At 44.6% G+C, this 17,126-nt stretch overlaps 2 protein-coding genes across 10 annotated transcripts in view; one reads left to right on the forward strand and one right to left on the reverse strand.

Annotated features, from left to right (window-relative positions):
* Window positions 1-9,372, forward strand: part of LOC105397316 (FERM, ARHGEF and pleckstrin domain-containing protein 1) — a 61,939-nt gene extending 52,567 nt beyond the window's left edge. For 4 of the 8 annotated variants that reach the window (XM_048625999.1, XM_048626003.1, XM_048626002.1 and 1 more), the window contains 15 exons: window positions 65-265; window positions 474-573; window positions 945-1,074; window positions 1,388-1,532; window positions 1,702-1,784; window positions 3,178-3,364; window positions 3,701-3,768; window positions 3,906-3,975; window positions 4,352-4,449; window positions 6,021-6,147; window positions 6,481-6,615; window positions 7,008-7,126; window positions 7,583-7,725; window positions 8,253-8,369; window positions 8,635-9,372. In XM_048625999.1, the coding sequence (XP_048481956.1) occupies window positions 65-265; window positions 474-573; window positions 945-1,074; window positions 1,388-1,532; window positions 1,702-1,784; window positions 3,178-3,364; window positions 3,701-3,768; window positions 3,906-3,975; window positions 4,352-4,449; window positions 6,021-6,147; window positions 6,481-6,615; window positions 7,008-7,126; window positions 7,583-7,725; window positions 8,253-8,369; window positions 8,635-8,686 (1,775 nt within the window). In that variant the 3' untranslated portion in view covers window positions 8,687-9,372. Of the gene's footprint in view, window positions 1-64; window positions 266-473; window positions 574-944; window positions 1,075-1,387; window positions 1,533-1,701; window positions 1,785-3,177; window positions 3,365-3,700; window positions 3,839-3,905; window positions 3,976-4,351; window positions 4,450-6,020; window positions 6,148-6,480; window positions 6,616-7,007; window positions 7,127-7,582; window positions 7,726-8,252; window positions 8,370-8,634 lie in introns of those variants that run through there. The other 4 variants (XR_007267102.1, XR_007267104.1, XR_007267103.1 and 1 more) reach the window with 2 other exon arrangements.
* The window catches only part of LOC105382561 (adenylyl cyclase 78C), a 45,936-nt gene continuing 38,167 nt past the window's right edge, over window positions 9,358-17,126 (reverse strand). The window contains exons 24-30 of one of the 2 annotated variants that reach the window (XM_048626005.1): window positions 15,390-15,496; window positions 13,966-14,080; window positions 13,376-13,521; window positions 12,509-12,585; window positions 11,952-12,088; window positions 11,153-11,285; window positions 9,358-10,710 (exon numbers count right to left, since the gene is read on the reverse strand). In XM_048626005.1, coding sequence (XP_048481962.1) covers window positions 10,335-10,710; window positions 11,153-11,285; window positions 11,952-12,088; window positions 12,509-12,585; window positions 13,376-13,521; window positions 13,966-14,080; window positions 15,390-15,496 — 1,091 coding nt within the window. In that variant the 3' untranslated portion in view covers window positions 9,358-10,334. Of the gene's footprint in view, window positions 10,711-11,152; window positions 11,286-11,951; window positions 12,089-12,508; window positions 12,586-12,809; window positions 13,522-13,965; window positions 14,081-15,389; window positions 15,497-17,126 lie in introns of those variants that run through there. The other variant, XM_048626004.1, reaches the window with a different exon arrangement.

Genomic DNA, 17,126 nt, shown 5'->3' on the forward strand with positions numbered 1-17,126 from the left:
ACACACAAAGCTTGCAACCTCAAACTACCGCAATCCTCCAATAACTTCCGCATCTCACCAGCAGATGGCGACTCGACGTCTCCGGACGAGGACGTGACGGTGTCGTCGGCGAGCCTGCTGCTGTCCCCCCGCACCGACCGCGCCGCACCCCCCCTCTGCGCCTCCACCCCCATGCACGGGAGAGGGAACGATAACTGTGACGGGAAACTCAACGGCAATGTGGACAATAGTATTGTGAATCATAGCGCGGTTAATAATGGGAATGGTGAGTAATATTGGTCCAATTCGTAGGTAGTATTCTTGTTAGCGGTTATTGCTGGATGCTAGACATGTCACTATGGTGAAAAGATTAGCAAGTCACATTAGCTCTCAATCGCTTATTGCTCTGGGTGGACTAAATCCCCTTTTAAAATGGAAGAAATAAAAACTGCCAAAAAACTGTTGATTTATTTGTTGCTTGTTTGTTTCATAAGGTCCAGTGGTGTCGGAGTCTACGCACAGCATCGACGTGCTCAGCGGAGGAGAGAGCGATACGGGGGACACACTCAGCAGATCGCGGCTCAATAATAACAGGTACTACTGTAAATATTTGTATATATTCTATATTTGTATTGTGATTACAGAAACACATACCTTTACAAATGCATTACCCAAATTCTAGAACAAATAAATGATTTTACTTTACTTACTTTTTACTTTACTTTTACAAATTTACACAATAAGGCTACTACCCGTTTCACATTACATTGCGAGCTCTTATGCTATTGCTGCGTTTAGCCGACATCCGGGGAAGATGTCCGTCGAACAGCTGTTTTCGGAACGAAAAAGCTCCGCGACAGATATTCGCTCAACTCAGTGACAATCTTTGCTTACATGAATCATATTATAAGATTGCAGGGCTGTTTTTTAATGTACCTAGTTACTAAGAATGCGTATTATTCCAGCATATCGTCAGGCTTCATAGCGACGGTGGATCGCAAGAAGCGCGGCGGCGGCGACCTGGCGTACTGCATCGCGAAGCAGCTGCTCATGACCGAGCGCACCTACAAGCGGGATTTGCAGCTCGTCACTGTGGTTAGTAGCTTAGCACATTTTAACAAATCACCAATCACATTCAAACAAAGGATAAACTACATGAATAATGCCCCATGCATCGTTAGGCCTGGTTCAGATGACAAGCGCTCAGCGCGCGTTTTTAATAACGTGCTCGTTCAGGCGTATAGTGTACACATGGTAACGGGCGTTTTACGGAGCGCTTGTCACCTGAACGTGGTCTAAGTTGTTATCCGATATTGGAACGCATATTTACGCACACAAATTAAAACATAAAAAACCATGACTGTATTTATGACACGCACTGACACTAACATCATGTCTTGTCACACAGACGTGGTCGATATCCGTGTCCGGTCTGGCGACGTGCCAGCCGTCGCTAGTCGAGGCGCTGGGGCGGCCGTGCCTCGCGCTGGAGCCGCTCGCGCTCGCGCAGGGCGCCTTCCTCGCCGCGCTCGAGCAGGCCCACCGCGCGCACAGTACGTATAGTGCACATAGTGACAGCGCCTGTAGCCACGCGCCTCGCTGGCTTATTAACCTGTCTAAAGAACATAATCCTACCAATAAAATAAAAAATGGTTATATGGTTACATTCATGATTACGCCTAAACCTGGCAACATTTTAAATATTGGTATTTTTTTTTACAGTTAATCGAGAAAACGAAGATTCAGAGCCAGAGTACAAACGAATAGCTGAATTACTTTATGAATATTTATCGAAATCGGCTGATGTAAGTAAAGTTATTTTTTTGTTTTGCTTCAACACAATATACACTACAAAATACAGCGTACACCATCTAATCTCCTTTAGTTTTATCAAATGGTCTCTAGTAAATTTTCATACAATCTGTATGGTATATGTATTCGTTTAAGGGGAATTATAAAACGAGCGAACAAAAAAAAACTTTGCGACTGATGATGACATACTGTTTTAATAACTTGAGCGGTATGAATTTGAGTAAGCGAAAAATTTACTAAACTGACGACGAATATTGATTTATAATAAAATCCAGAACGAGCTTACAAAAAGTGGACTGTGATAAATCCATTTCAGATATTAAAATTTTATCCGAGCGACTTAATTACTAAGTGAGCGACTGGAATACAGAGAGGGCAACTTCAATATTAAGATATATTCGATTTTTCTAAGTGAGGTTATACTTAGCGAACTACTAAAAAGTTCACTTTGAGCAAAGTTTTGTATGCTGCTTTATTAATTATTATTGGATACTGATATTCTATTTGAGGGCTTATGTTTTTTATTTTGATACGCTTTTTAATGAAAACTACAGATTTTTAAATGCACTGGCAAAAAGGATCGTGCGACTGTCCCGAATTCTTCAATAGATATGTATGCAAACACGTTTTGGGCCTATCAATTCGGCTCAAACTAACAACACCACCACTGGAAGCAAAATGATACCCATTGGACAAAAAAGAAAACGAGGCCGGCCCAATAAGTCCAAGCCCGCACTTATTTACCAGTGACGATGAGTAGTAGGGCTCCTCATACCTATCAATGTTTCTTAGTACCTATTAATAACAAGTTTTTTTTTTAGTTGACTGAAGCGTCTTATTTAAATTTTTGTTCATTTTATTGAAATAAATGCATGCATATTACTTTATTTTTATGGAGTACATTGTTTTATTTAATTACCCTTATATTTCAATAATAAAATTTCTCAACTAATAGAATAGTGTTTCTTCAAATAGTTATTTCATATTATTTTTATTTTTTAAATGTGAGCTCATTATACTCTGCTCATTAGTGTATTTTTCAAAATGGTTTTTGTATTCGAAACACTTCATTTAAGATAAAATGCCGCTCAGTATAAAAAATACATTTGCCAAATATTGAAAAAAATGCAGGACGTAACGTTGACACTCAAACAAATATTAGGTCGCTCAAATATTATGAAGCTGCTCATTTTGTATTTTAAGTAACTCAAATTAATGTTTGTAAGTTGCTGTTCTGTTGATTTCTCGTCACTCGCAGTCAGTCGCTCACTTAGTAATTCTATAACCCAAATTAATTAATTTTGACACTTAGAACTGTAATTTACAGTCACTCGTTTTATTGCTACCCTTCGTTTAACATCAAATAATATTGTCTCATTCCCGCAGGCCTACACGTCGTACACGCACCGCGCGGGCGCGCTCCTCGCGCGGCTGGAGAGCGCGCGGCGCGGCGAGTGCGCGGCCGCGGCCGGGGCGGTGTGCGCCGCCTTCGACTGCGCCGCGCCGCTGCCGCTGGCGTGCCTGCTGCTGCGCCCGCTGCACGCGCTGCTGCTCTACACGCGCCGCGCTGCCGGTGAGTGACAAGTGACAATTTGATACTGGTGAATGACAAATCGCGCTGCCAGTGAGTGACAAACCTCGCTGCCGCTCAATTTTAAGAGTTTTATTACTGGTAAAATATTTGTCTATGTGCCTTTAGACACTTTTAGATCTCCATGGAGATGCGGAGAGTGAGGTGCGGGTGGGATGTGCCAAAATCGACGACATTGGTGAGCGATGATGTCCGTTGTTATAAATGCAACATGCGCTGATAACCGCCTTTTAGGTCAAGAGTTTTGATGATTCTATTGTACTTCTTGAAGTACAGTTTTTCTAAGACGAATTGCACAAATTATATGTGTTGTTCCAGAGCTGTCACAAATAGCGGACAACAAGCTCAGCTGCCAGCTGCACGAGCTGACGGCGCGGCTGGCGGAGGACGCGCGCGGACAGCTGCGCCACGCCGAGAACCACGCCGCGCTGTGCCAGCTGCAGAGGGATATACTAGGTGAACTGCACTCTGTGTGCATAGCTGTAGGGTCCACATTACTGAGCTGACGGCGCGGCTGGCGGAGGACGCGCGCGGACAGCTGCGCCACGCCGAGAACCACGCCGCGCTGTGCCAGCTGCAGAGGGATATACTAGGTGAACTGCACTCTGTGTGCATAGGTATAGGGTTCATATCAAAGTCGCCGTAGCTCTAGCCGTTGTGTAGCGCAGCAGTGTCCAATACCTGTAAACCTGGTACATGTAAAGGTCTACAGACTTATATGACTAGATTCCACAAATGCACCCATTTCTATGAGAACCGGACATGCCGAAATTTGTATAGGAATTATTATATTTGACACTGATAATGACATCTGGACGGACCAAAAGGATTATGATCAACCTTTTGACACGCACAGTACGTACACTTGGGGGATCTAGTGTCATAAATGTCTGTGTAAGTATAGGTCCTATGTTAAGTAGGTCGAGTAGCCAATGTTCTAAGTTTACTTATGTATTATTTTATTTCCAGGTTATGACAAATTACTTGTAGCTGATAGAGAATTTCTGAAACTTGGCTGTGTATTCAAACATTCGACAAAGGGTCTTCAACAGAGAATGCTATTTTTGGTAAGTGCGAATTTATATCACATTTTTCGTTTTCACAAGCAACTTCTATCTAATAAATGCTAGACGTCTAATTTCTAAAGTTGAAAGGCATAAATTGTTCAAAATATGCCTCCGATTCATACCACTTAAATACCAAGTTTGTAACACTTGACATTTATTAATTGATAATACTTACTTTGAATTGCATGTAGCGTCTCTGCGCGTCGGTCTGAAGATGAACATGTCCAAGACCAAGATCATGACCAGTTGTCCTACAGCCGTACCTAACATAACAGTAGGCAACAGCTCAGTAGAAGTTGTGGATAAATACGTATATCTTGGACAATGTTTATCTTTTGACAAAGACTCGCAGACAAAGGAGATCGCTAGACGAATTCAGCTAGGGTGGGCTGCCTTTGGTATAGTGTTGCCCAAATTCAGTCTTGGTCTTGCAGTCTTGGTCTTGTTCTTGCGTTTTTGCAAGACCAAGACCAAGAACAAGACCGCGTATTTTTAGCAAGACCAAGACCAAGACTGACCGTGCAAGACTTGAGCAAGAACAAGACATAGCCTGCAAGACTCTTGCGTCTTGCAGAGCGCTATTTCACTGAGTAGTTAGGTGTAACAGTTCGGTGTATAGGTAAGTACGCTTAGGAATTCTATGAGATGCAATAAACTGTATCAAAGAAAATGAAAAACTGGACCTATGCGCATTACGACTAATACCATAAACATAGCGAATAAAAAAATATCTATTAAAATCAAAAAGTAAACTTTCATAAATAGTAATAGACTAATAGGTAATTGCAAGACTTGCAAGACTCTTGCTGCAAGACCAAGACCAAGACCAAGACTGGGAGCGCAAGACCAAGACCAAGACCAGGTGTATTGGCGCAAGACCAAGACCAAGACCAAGACCAGGTGTATTGGCGCAAGACCAAGACCAAGACTGGCTAAGTCTCGTCTTGTTCTTGCATTTGGGCAACACTACTTTGGTAACCTAGCAGATGTTTTTAAATCTAGCCTGCCACAGTGCCTGAAGACCAAGGTTTTCAACCAGTGTGTGCTGCCTACCCTCACTTATGGTGCCGAAACATGGACGCTCACAAAGACATGCATGCACAAAATTAAAGTAGCACAACGAGCCATGGAGCGCACCATGCTAGGCATCTCGCTAGTGGACCGTATCCCGAACGTAGAAATTCGACGCAGGACAAAGGTTGAAGACGTTGGGAGACGGATCACGAAGCTGAAGTGGAGATGGGCAGGGCATCTGGCAAGGCGGGAAGACGGCAGATGGACCAAGGCAGTGTCGGAGTGGTGGCCAAGGGAGGGACGGCGATCAGTCGGTAGACCGCTGACCCGTTGGACCGATGACATTAGGAGAGTGACTGGACCAAACTGGATGAGTGTAGCACAGGACCGTGGGACTTGGCATAACATGGAGGAGGCCTATACCCTGCAGTGGGTTGACATAGGCTGATGATGATAAATACTTACTTGATAAAACCTGGGATAAACATTTGAACTAATCATCCATCACATCGGGGTCACCAATAACTAAATGTTTAACATTCATGTATTTGTTTCAGTTCAGCGACATGGTCCTAATGGCGTCGAAGGCGTCGGGCGGCGCTCAGTTCCGTGCGCACCTCGTGCTGCCGCTACACTCGCTCACTATGCGCCAGGAGGAGACTAATTGTCTCACTCTTATTGATGGTGAGTGATTATGGGAATTTTAGGGTACAAAACTGTGATACGTTTGTCTATTGAAGTGAAGAAGACGTCATGTGGCGAGCTCGCATTGCTAATTCTCAGTTTTGGGGACGGTAACTTAATATGTATTATATGATTACTTTGAGATACAATGCAATTCAAATAAATAAATAAGTGAATCTCATTACATATTTAAGAGGGAGACGCATGCCATTTTGGTCGATTCTCGTAAATTTTACATCATACTCGTAAGTGGATATTTAATTGCATTGCGAATTTTATGCATGAGTTTGCCAGCGACATTTATCATTATTATAACCCATATGTTTGTTGCAGGAGAAACGTCGCTCACAATAAGCGCGGGTAACGCGAGTGAGTTGGAAAGTTGGCGAGAGAGCATCGCTAGAGCCGTGGAGCTTGCGCCCGACACTCCCGTGGACACAGAGCTCACGCCCTACGAGCAAGATGTCGGTCAGTATCATATACCTACTTTTTATTAACTAGCTGTTGCTAGCGAGCTCCACTTCGCGTTTAAAGTTCCCGTGGGAACTCCAGGATAAAAAGTATCTTATGTTCTTCTCCTGGTTCTTAGCTACCTCTTTACGAATTTTCAGCCAAATAGGTATAATACGTTTGACAGGATACGGTCTTGGCGCCCGTGGTCCGTACCCAACTTATAGCATGCGTAAAGATGGAGTGCAGTAGGTACGCAAAGCGCGACAAGTCTCGAATGCGCATCATGCTACAGCTTCTAGACAATAATTATGTGAAGCGTAAATCATACTTCAGTGCATTGCATTGATACACTAACATAACTGTTATATAACGACTATAAAGTCTGCCTGTGTTATGTCTGTCAACAGTGTTGGCGTCATCGTCGTCGACGTCGTCGATGTGCGCGGCGAGCGGCGGCGCGCTGCTGCACGTGTGCTGGCACCGCGTCACCTCGCTCACCAGGGACCACCTGCACCTCGCCATGAAGGTAACTGTACACTGCGTCACACCCGACAGTGTTGACGTCGTCGTGTGCTGGCACCGCGTCACCTCGCTCACCAGGGACCACCTGCACCTCGCCATGAAGGTAACTGTACACTGCGTCACACCCGACAGTGTTGACGTCGTCGTGTGCTGGCACCGCGTCACCTCGCTCACCAGGGACCACCTGCACCTCGCCATGAAGGTAACTGTACACTGCGTCACACCCGACAGTGTTGACGTCGTCGTGTGCTGGCACCGCGTCGCCTCGCTCACCAGGGACCACCTGCACCTCGCCATGAAGGTAATTATAGTGGTATACTTATTCATAAGCATTTCACTATAACATTCGCCACGAGGTGACGACAGAATGCGACACAAATTTACGCCTTATATTTAACAAATGTCCCGTCAACTATTTCAATCACCACTCCTACTAATTCCGCTACCCTCCCTCTCACAGACTCAACTGTCCGGCTACCTGCTCCGCAAGTTCAAGAACTCGCACGGCTGGCAGAAGCTGTGGGTGGTGTACGCCGTGTTCTCGCTGTACTTCTACAAGAGCTGGCAGGACGACGCGCCGCTCGCCTCGCTGCCGCTGCTCGGGTTAGTCGCCTGTTGTTATTATATCACTGGGTATAAGCCGCCCAAATTAAGAAGCTATATGAAAATGAGTCACCGGTTGTTATCTCACTGGGTAGGTATAATGTGTTCGGATAAAGAAGGAAGACGAAGATGGCGCACGTTACGTAAGTGACACTAAGAAGGAGTACGTATATAAAATACAGTACTACGATGAGAGGGAGACATAGCGAGATAGCAATCAGTGCGTACCCATTTTCGTATTTGTTAAATGCAAATATCATTGGAAAATGGTAAAGTCGTTGGTAAAGAGTTCTGTGTAGCGGTCCACCAACCCGCACTAGGCCAGCGTGGTGGACTAGGCCTAAACCCTTTCTTCATTGCAAGGCCGTGTGATGGGTCGTGATGAAAGAGATGATATATTTTAGTGGACACAAACGGATAGCTCATAAACCAACTGAATTGAAGGATACTCCACGAAGTTTTTAGCAATAATTTATCAAATTTTCCCTTTATGCCACACGTTATGTAACGAATATGTGATTGTGCAGGTACACAGTGGGCGCGCCCAGCGAGAAGGACGGCGTGCACAAAGAGTTCGTGTTCAAGCTGCAGTACAAGAACCACGTGTACTTCTTCCGCGCCGACACCGCCTACACGTATGCTATGTGAGTACCCACACTACTGTTACACTGCACTTGCATGGCTAATACTAACCACGGTGAATAGCGAAGCGGCAACGTCGCGACGGTGGTGAAGTTCGGCATCGTTGCGTGTCTATTCCACGTCCTATGCTTAGTTTCTAAACGGCTTCTTTCGATCGCTTATATCGCCAATCGTGCACACGGCTTATCTCATGTTGCTTTTATTCATATACGGCTAAGCGGACTTAATTCGTGATTCGGTTTTTGACGTTCGTATTATCTTCGACAGGTGGACAGAGGCACTACAGACTGCAATGGTTCATTCGCAAAGCAAAGTTTAAAGTGATATTAATTTTAATTAAAAGCGTGAATGATGCATCAACCAAAATAATAAAATTGGTGCCATAATAATAGCATATTATACAAACTCGGAAGAAAAATCTTTTTTTAAGATTCAACATAATTATATTTGGTTAGTCTAGCATTTAGTTAAATGGTATTAGATTGAAACGAAGCAATAAGGGTCTTGCCTGATATTCGAATGTATTTTTATTAGATTAATCGTGGTTGTTTTAAACAAAGACTGTAAAGTAACGTGGTTTTTCGCAATCATGGCACCTCTAACGTTATTTATAATCTCAGCTTTTATTTCATGTATTTCAAATATAATTTATTATTGTACCATATTGACTAGTAGCTCAGATAGCCTACTAGATTGAGCTCATCTTAGTTATTAATGACAGCTACATAAGTATTATGTAATATTCCAGCAAGTGCCTACGTATTATTTAAGACTAAACTAAAACAAATGTCATAGACGTGAAATAAAATTCCAAAGCTAATATAATATTTTTAAATGTTTGCAAAAAATATGTCGCAATATATTTTTTTTGTCTAAGCTATAAAATTCTGAGTTTTAAATGAATTAAAATATTATACTTTATTTCAAAATACCAAAGTCTTTGATTACGTATTATAGGGCCCACTGTCTTAAAACTAAATGAAAACTCGATTTAGTAAAAAATACATTATATTTCTTTGGCTATTTTAGTTTTGGTAACATTTAGACGGAAATATTAGTAACTAACATTTAGTATAAAATTCTACTAACTTAACATTAATACTTAGTATAATCTAACAGATCAAAATGCACTTGGAGATCACTTATCTTTGGCATATTTATACACAGCCGCCACCAATACTTCTATGTTAATGTGGCGGCTGCTTAATGAAATCAAATGATTTGTTATCGATTAGCAATACTAGAAGGAACCCGTAAAAATAACGTATATATTATATTCATTTTAATAATTTGCCTATGTAAAACAATTTTACATGATTGAATTCTTACTAGCTAATTCTTTCATTGTCTAAACATTTAAATAATTACGTATTAATACTAAAGGAATAGGTATTAATAACAGTACAGTGAGGTCAGAATAAGATACAACTCACCCAACCTCGTCCGATTCTCATATCTTAGCAAATTTACCTTCACTTGGAAGACCATCATAGCGTTTAACCCCCTTTGAAGCTTAAAATTAACGTTAAATTAACGTAAACATATAAGGTAATAATTATACATTTAGGGCCACTTGCACCAACATATTAAATCTAGATTTAGTGTTAAATCTCGATTTAGTGTCAAATTTTATATGGACTGACGTTTCTTAAATCGACATTTGACAATAAATCTAGATTTAATTTGTTGGTGCAAGGGGCCCTAAGTAATTAGGTATGTCATAAACTGTCGACATTTTATTTCTAGATTTATCGCGATCTAGTCAGATCATAATAATTTATGTAAGGGTACATTTTGCGCTAATATTATCACATCGATATATTTAAAAAATAAATAAATCTTTATCCTTCATACTTAAAATTAAATTTCCCTTACTGATAAGTAAATGAAAATGACTACAAAAAGAATAGATCTTTACATTTGCAATTCGTAAACGAATCTACACCACAAGATACATACAAAGAAACTTACATTTTAGTAGTAATAGACGTCTCATCTTTTTCATCCTCTTTTCTTTTCTCCTTATTTCTACTGCGGAAGAATGACGCAGTAGTCACAGACCTGAATCTAAAAGACCTAGGGGCGCCATTCGTTATCGTATTATCTTTGTCTTCTTTGAATTTGGGTGATTTGTCCTGCGGTCGTGTCTTGTAGGAGAAGCTGGCGGCTTTGAGGCGCGCTCCTAGGCCCAGTTTGTGCGTGTGTGGGGGCGGCAAGTGCGGGGTGGTGGGGGTGTGGGGGGCGGAGACGCTGCCGGGGGCGGGCACGGCGGGGTCGGCGCGCCGGACTACGAGGCTGCTCGCGTGCGGCCTGATCCCCGGCTCCGCTTCGTTGTAGGATATGCTGAGGGGAGGAAATTAAAGTAAAATTTTATTATCTAATGGGTTTATGAACTGTATTTCGAGCTAGATTTAAGCTACGAGCTAGATTTAAGTTACTATGCATGCGAGGATATTATGTAATCAGATTGCAGACGGCCTCATGGCGACCAGCTGCCGCTACACGGGTGCGTTATCGTTGTAGATAAACGTCACTATATCGCGATTCGGACTAAATACGGCGCTGTGATTGGTGTAACACGCATTAAACGTGTTTATTGATGTTAATAACGAACCCGTGCAGCGACCGCAGGCTCGTTTAATGCGCGTTCCACCGACTACAGCGCCTTATTTAGTCAGAATCGCGATAGATTGATGTTTATCTACGTCAATGACGGACCCGTGCAGCGGGGACAATAGCACTAAAACTAAAAGAAGCAGAAGACCAATCAATGTAGGTACATTACCTATGGTGCGGATGCCTGGTGCGTGCGCGCCGCAGCTTGTCGGAGGCAGGGCGGCGGCGCGCGGAGGCGGGCGCGGTGTCGCTGCGAGTAGGCAGCCGTCCCCGCACCGACCCGCCGCGGTCTAGCTCCGTGCCTGGAACAGTTAGGTACATAACTACATACGTATTAGAAATCGAGAAGTCGGGGATGGGGTTAGAAAAGCACCTATTTGCATTCTGTCCCAAACCAGGACTATTCGCATTTGGTCCAATTTCCGAATGCCCATTACTAGGGTAGGGAAGGTTAGGGTAGGGTAAGGTAGGGTAGGATAGGGTAGGGATGCGTAGGGTAGGGAAGCGTAGGGTAGGGTAGGGTACGGAAGGGTAGGGATGGGTAGGAAAGGCTAGGGAAGGAAGGGTAGGGAAGGGAAGGGTATGGAGAATTAGTGAGGGGTAGGGTATGGAGAGGTAGAGAGGGGTAGGGTAGGGGAGGGTAGTAAAGGGGAGGGAAGGGTAGGAAAAGGAAGGGATGGGTTGGAAAGGGTAGGGAAGGGTAGGAAAGGGTAGGGAAGGGTAGGAAAGGGTAGGGAAGGGTAGGAAAAGGTGGGAAATGGTAGGGTAGGGAAGGAGGGAAGGGTAGGGTAGGGTAGGGAAGAGTGGGGTAGGGAAGAGTAGGGTAGGGAAGGGTAGGGAAGGGTAGGGTAGGGTAGTGAAGGGTAGGGAAGGGTAGGGCAGGCTAGGGTAGGGAAGGGCAGGGAAGGGTAAGTGGCGGTATAAAGTTTGCCGAGCCAGCTATTTTTTCTATAAAATGTAGTACTGACTGGCGGTGCTATGCGCGGGATGCGTGTAGATCCTCTTCCTCGCCTGCAACATGGTGTAGACGAGGGCCGCGAGCGAGCGCGGGGGCAGCGGCGGCGCGGGCGGCTCGGCGGCCACCGCGGCCCGCCCTGACACCCACCTGGGGATATATGACGTGTTGTTATGTTATAGGGTTACGCGCTTGCTTATTATATCTTTGAGTATTATATCGCAGAAAATTACTAATCAATCCTAACTAATATTATAAATGCGAAAGTAACTGTGTCTGTCTGTCTGTAACTCTTTCACGCCAAATCTACTGAACGGATCACGGTCTAGACCCTTAGAAAGAACATAGGCTACTTTTTATCCCGGTATTCCCACGGGAAAACTTTTTAAGGCGAAGCGAAGCTCGCGGGAACAGCTAGTAAATAATAAAAGTACCTACTATCCCCGCTGCAGTGCGTTCGGTTATCGACGTAGATAAACGTCATAAATATGGCGCTATGGTGGTATCGACGTTGATACCGAACCCGTGCAGTGGGGACGAGACCTATGTACGTCAAATGAAACAACTCACCATGTCTCCATGCGTCCCTTGCCTTTCACTTGCACCATGCCGCGGGGCTGCAGCGAATAGCCTCGCCGCTCTAGTAGCTGAGAATAAAAGTGAGGCGTTTAGTTTGGAATGACCTAAATCCAATTACACATGGTATTTGTACAGCGGTGTCATCAGTGAGTTGCTGTCTATGCCCACGTATATCAGACGTGAGATCTAGTTCACGGTGTTGCCCCAGATGTCGCACTAGGCACGCACCTGCTTGGTGTACTTGGTGACTTGCACGCGGTCCATGGCGCCGGTGCTCTCCATGCGCGACGCCTCGTTCACGGTGTTGCCCCAGATGTCGCACTAGGCACGCACCTGCTTGGTGTACTTGGTGACTTGCACGCGGTCCATGGCGCCGGTGCTCTCCATGCGCGACGCCTCGTTCACGGTGTTGCCCCAGATGTCGCACTAGGCACGCACCTGCTTGGTGTACTTGGTGACTTGCACGCGGTCCATGGCGCCGGTGCTCTCCATGCGCGACGCCTCGTTCACGGTGTTGCCCCAGATGTCGCACTAGGCACGCACCTGCTTGGTGTACTTGGTGACTTGCACTCGGTCCATGGCGCCGGTGCTCTCCATGCGCGACGCCTCGTTCACGGTGTTGCCCCAGATGTCGCACTAGGCACGCACCTGCTTGGTGTACTTGGTGACTTGCACGCGGTCCATGGCGCCGGTGCTCTCCATGCGCGACGCCTCGTTCACGGTGTTGCCCCAGATGTCGCACTAGGCACGCACCTGCTTGGTGTACTTGGTGACTTGCACTCGGTCCATGGCGCCGGTGCTCTCCATGCGCGACGCCTCGTTCACGGTGTTGCCCCAGATGTCGCACTAGGCACGCACCTGCTTGGTGTACTTGGTGACTTGCACGCGGTCCATGGCGCCGGTGCTCTCCATGCGCGACGCCTCGTTCACGGTGTTGCCCCAGATGTCGTACACGGGCTTGCGCGCGCCGATCACGCCGCCGACTAGCGGCCCGCAGCTTATGCCTGCGAATTAAGAGAATTACTTTATTTCATTAATGTCTAATAAATAGCCGCGCCTAATATGTCAGCTGCACGCAGCGTGCCTAGCTGCATCGAACTATTATACCCTTCCCCGGAGCTCACCGAACCCCATCCTAATCCTAATCCTTCCTTATCCTAACTAAAATTGTAACTGTGTCTGTCTGTTTGTCTGTCTGTCTGTAACTCTTTCACGCCAAAACTGAACGGATTTGAATGAAATTTGGTATACCTACATATGGTCAAGAGCCTGAGAAAAAACACAGGCTACTTTTTATCCCGGAATTCCCACGGGAAAACTTTTTAAGGCGAAGTGAAGCTCGCGGGAACAGCTAGTTATGTATAATTGTATATTTCATAAATTACATAATGGAAGTAGGTAGTAGGTACCCCATTTTGACTGATATGTACTACGTTGTCAACACTCACCGACTCTGAGCCGGAACTTGTTGAAGGAGTGCTTGTTGATGTCGTCGAGTGCGTCTCTGAGCGCAAACGCGTAGTCCACCAGCGCGCACAGGTGCGAGCAGTCCTCCGCGTCCGACTACACGCAGACAGAGAAATCTTGATTATGTTTTACGCCGCAGGTCGCGTCCAGCGTCACGCCGTAGGCCGCGTCACTATGCTCACTATAGAAATGTACTGATGCGGTCTCCCTCACACGCCGACGTTGGCGCGTAGATGTAGTGAGCATCGTGACGCGGCCTACGGCGTGACGCTGGACACGACCTACGGCGCAAATAGGAGACCCAGGCCTTAGATTATGATGATTATTAATTAGTCAGTTGGTGCCGTTTGCTATGGGCATCCTTAAGCGGCATGGCGGCGCGTCTGCAATGGACAACATTTCATTTTCTTTACACTATATTTTTATTAGTTATTCGGAAAGTTTATAGAAAATTAGTGGACCCGTATTTTTTTATTTTGTATATACATAAATTTTTGCATGTTATTTTTAACTTTAAAGTTAATTATTTTAAAACAGGAAGTGACGTCACATATTAGGCTCAATTTTTATTTTTGTCTATTGCCTGAGTCTCGAAAAAAACCATAAATGACACTGACAAGTGACATTTAAACTTTGTTTACATGCCAACCAACAAATGGGTCATTTTCAAATGACCTTGATATTTCTGATGATGGAAAGTAGGTACTTATCATGTAAAAAAATAAGCAGAAGCATTTTTCAGCTGTGTAGGCGGTGGCATGCTCTGGGACACATTATATAGAGGTCATCTCTTAATAATAAATAAAAAAAAAGTCAGAAAGTGTCAGAACAGAATTAATGAAAATAACCCAAATAAACAACAACGTCACGATAAAACGTCAATGTCAATCAAAAATGAAAGTGACATTTACTTTGTTTTTAAATCTATATAGGCTTTGATCATCAAAATGCATCGCACCTGATGCATGACGTCATCAGCACTTTTTTACTATTTTATGATTTTCTCGAAAATTATATATCCAAAAAATACAAAAACATTTTTTTTGTGGCCTTTGGAGCTAAATCTCGAAATGGTTTTCGATTTATAGCAGCTTTAATTTTTTGAAATGTTGTCCATTAATGCACTGGCACGTAACCCGTTTTCTAAACTACTTGATATAATATAGTGACCAGTAGCTCTAGACAACTCGGTCATAAACTGCACTGGCAATGAAAAGTAGTAAAATAGGTGCGGCAAGCATACTTCAGCTAGTTTTATCATTTGAGCACGACGCCAACGTCTACAATTATTGTCCATGTAAATCATCTTTTACTGCAGCAGCCCTGCCTGAAGCGGTTTCCCGTCGTATTCGACGACGAGAGGAGGGCAATGGAATTCCGTCATTTTTACAAAGCCTTGGCCCACCTTGTCATCTGGGTTGAGTCCAGAAGCAGCCATGTAAGTAGCCGCGATGGTCTTGATCTTCTCGATGCTCTTGAACCGCGCCTGACTCAGCAGCTTGTCAAAGTCAACTGAAACGCGACAAACATTAGACTCTTATCTAAGATTGTTGGTTCATCGTGTAGCCCTAGCTATATCATAGAATACATATGATTATCCTGCCGTTTTCTTATTTGCCATCTACGGTCCTATGAACATTTCAATTGGAAATCACATATAATATTAGTATGCAATAAGCTAAGATCGATCCTGGGTAAATTCTATTATCTAAATAAAGTTCTAAATAAGCGCACCCTGTATATTGTTTATCATGCGCTCGCAGACTCATTATTAAGCTATGGCTTAAATTGTTATGGGCTGACTTTTAAAACTTATTTAGATTTAGTACAACAGCTACAGATACGGATCATTAAATATTTAGTAGATAATAAAACCAAAGAAAACTGTAAACAGGATTATTATAAACTATTTGGTATTTGTAAAATATTGCCGGCCAGTAGCAAGGTTAGGTATTTAATAGCCTTAGAAACATATTATAGTGACGAAAATAAAACGAAAATCAGTCCCCGATACTTAACAAGATCTATAAAAAAAGGAAAGCTAATGCAGCCTACCGCTAAAAACTATTATGGTGAAAGAACCAGAGAGTACCTACATGACACCAAAAATATGTAATCATAAGCACTTTCAATCAATTTTGCTTAGCTCTGAAAAAATGAATTTGCCCTGTTTAAAATCTAAATTAAAAAAAAGCATTTTTAAAGTTGTAGGTACACGATACCCGTTTTCTAAACTACGTATTATTTTATAGTGCCTGTCATTCCCGACGACTTGGTCATAAACAACAGGCACTATACCTTCAGTCAGACGGCAGTCTGACATCAGGGATCCATGGAGCAGTGGATCTAGCCGCTGCAGCGTATAGCCACAGTACTCACAAGGAGAGTCGCCTCGGGGTGGTGAGACCCCCCCTCCCTGATGTCCAGACAGGTGCCGGAGCTGTTGATGGCACGCTCACTTCCCGTACTCCATCCGGAGCACTCGTGTTTGGGATCCACACTAGGGACAATGGAGAAGCCATTTGCCAGATCTCCACTCTGGTACCGGAGCTGTAATGCGCGCTCACCTCCCGACATGCAGACCTACATGTCTACCCATGGAGCCTACTCAGCTGGGTCGGCCGGCGCATGCTATCCTCACGCACTACTTGATGTCCAGTCAAGCACCGGAGATGTCAGTCCTAGGACCAACTATAAGGGAAACTCACGTGCCCCGTGACTCTTTCGCATCAACGGCCCTCGTCCTAAACCGCTACTTGAGCCACTAGCTGCGCACGGGGGAGACGCCCGGTGACAAGCATACCGGGCAGACGAACGTTGTCCCCCCCTGTAGCTAACCAACTGCCACTACGAATCCATACCCAAGTCCGGATCCACTAGCAAGCTAGTGGAGGGCTCGAGATCCGGACGCCCGTAGTACCCTGGTCCAAACAGCCGGACTCGTAATTCCGGCTGCGCAACCCCGCACACCTCGGGTCCTGGTGGCGGGTGAAAGTTGTAGGTACAGTGAGTAGGTACTTAACCCGGTCGCCTGCGGATAGGTAATATAGGTATGGGCCGGGCGGGCGCATGTGACTCACCTCTGCGCTCGGCCGGCTCAGGCTTCTCCGCGGGAGATTGTTGATGCGAGTACATACTCACT

Source organism: Plutella xylostella, chromosome 15 (genome assembly GCF_932276165.1).
Source record: "Plutella xylostella chromosome 15, ilPluXylo3.1, whole genome shotgun sequence".
Taxonomy (NCBI): domain Eukaryota; kingdom Metazoa; phylum Arthropoda; class Insecta; order Lepidoptera; family Plutellidae; genus Plutella; species Plutella xylostella.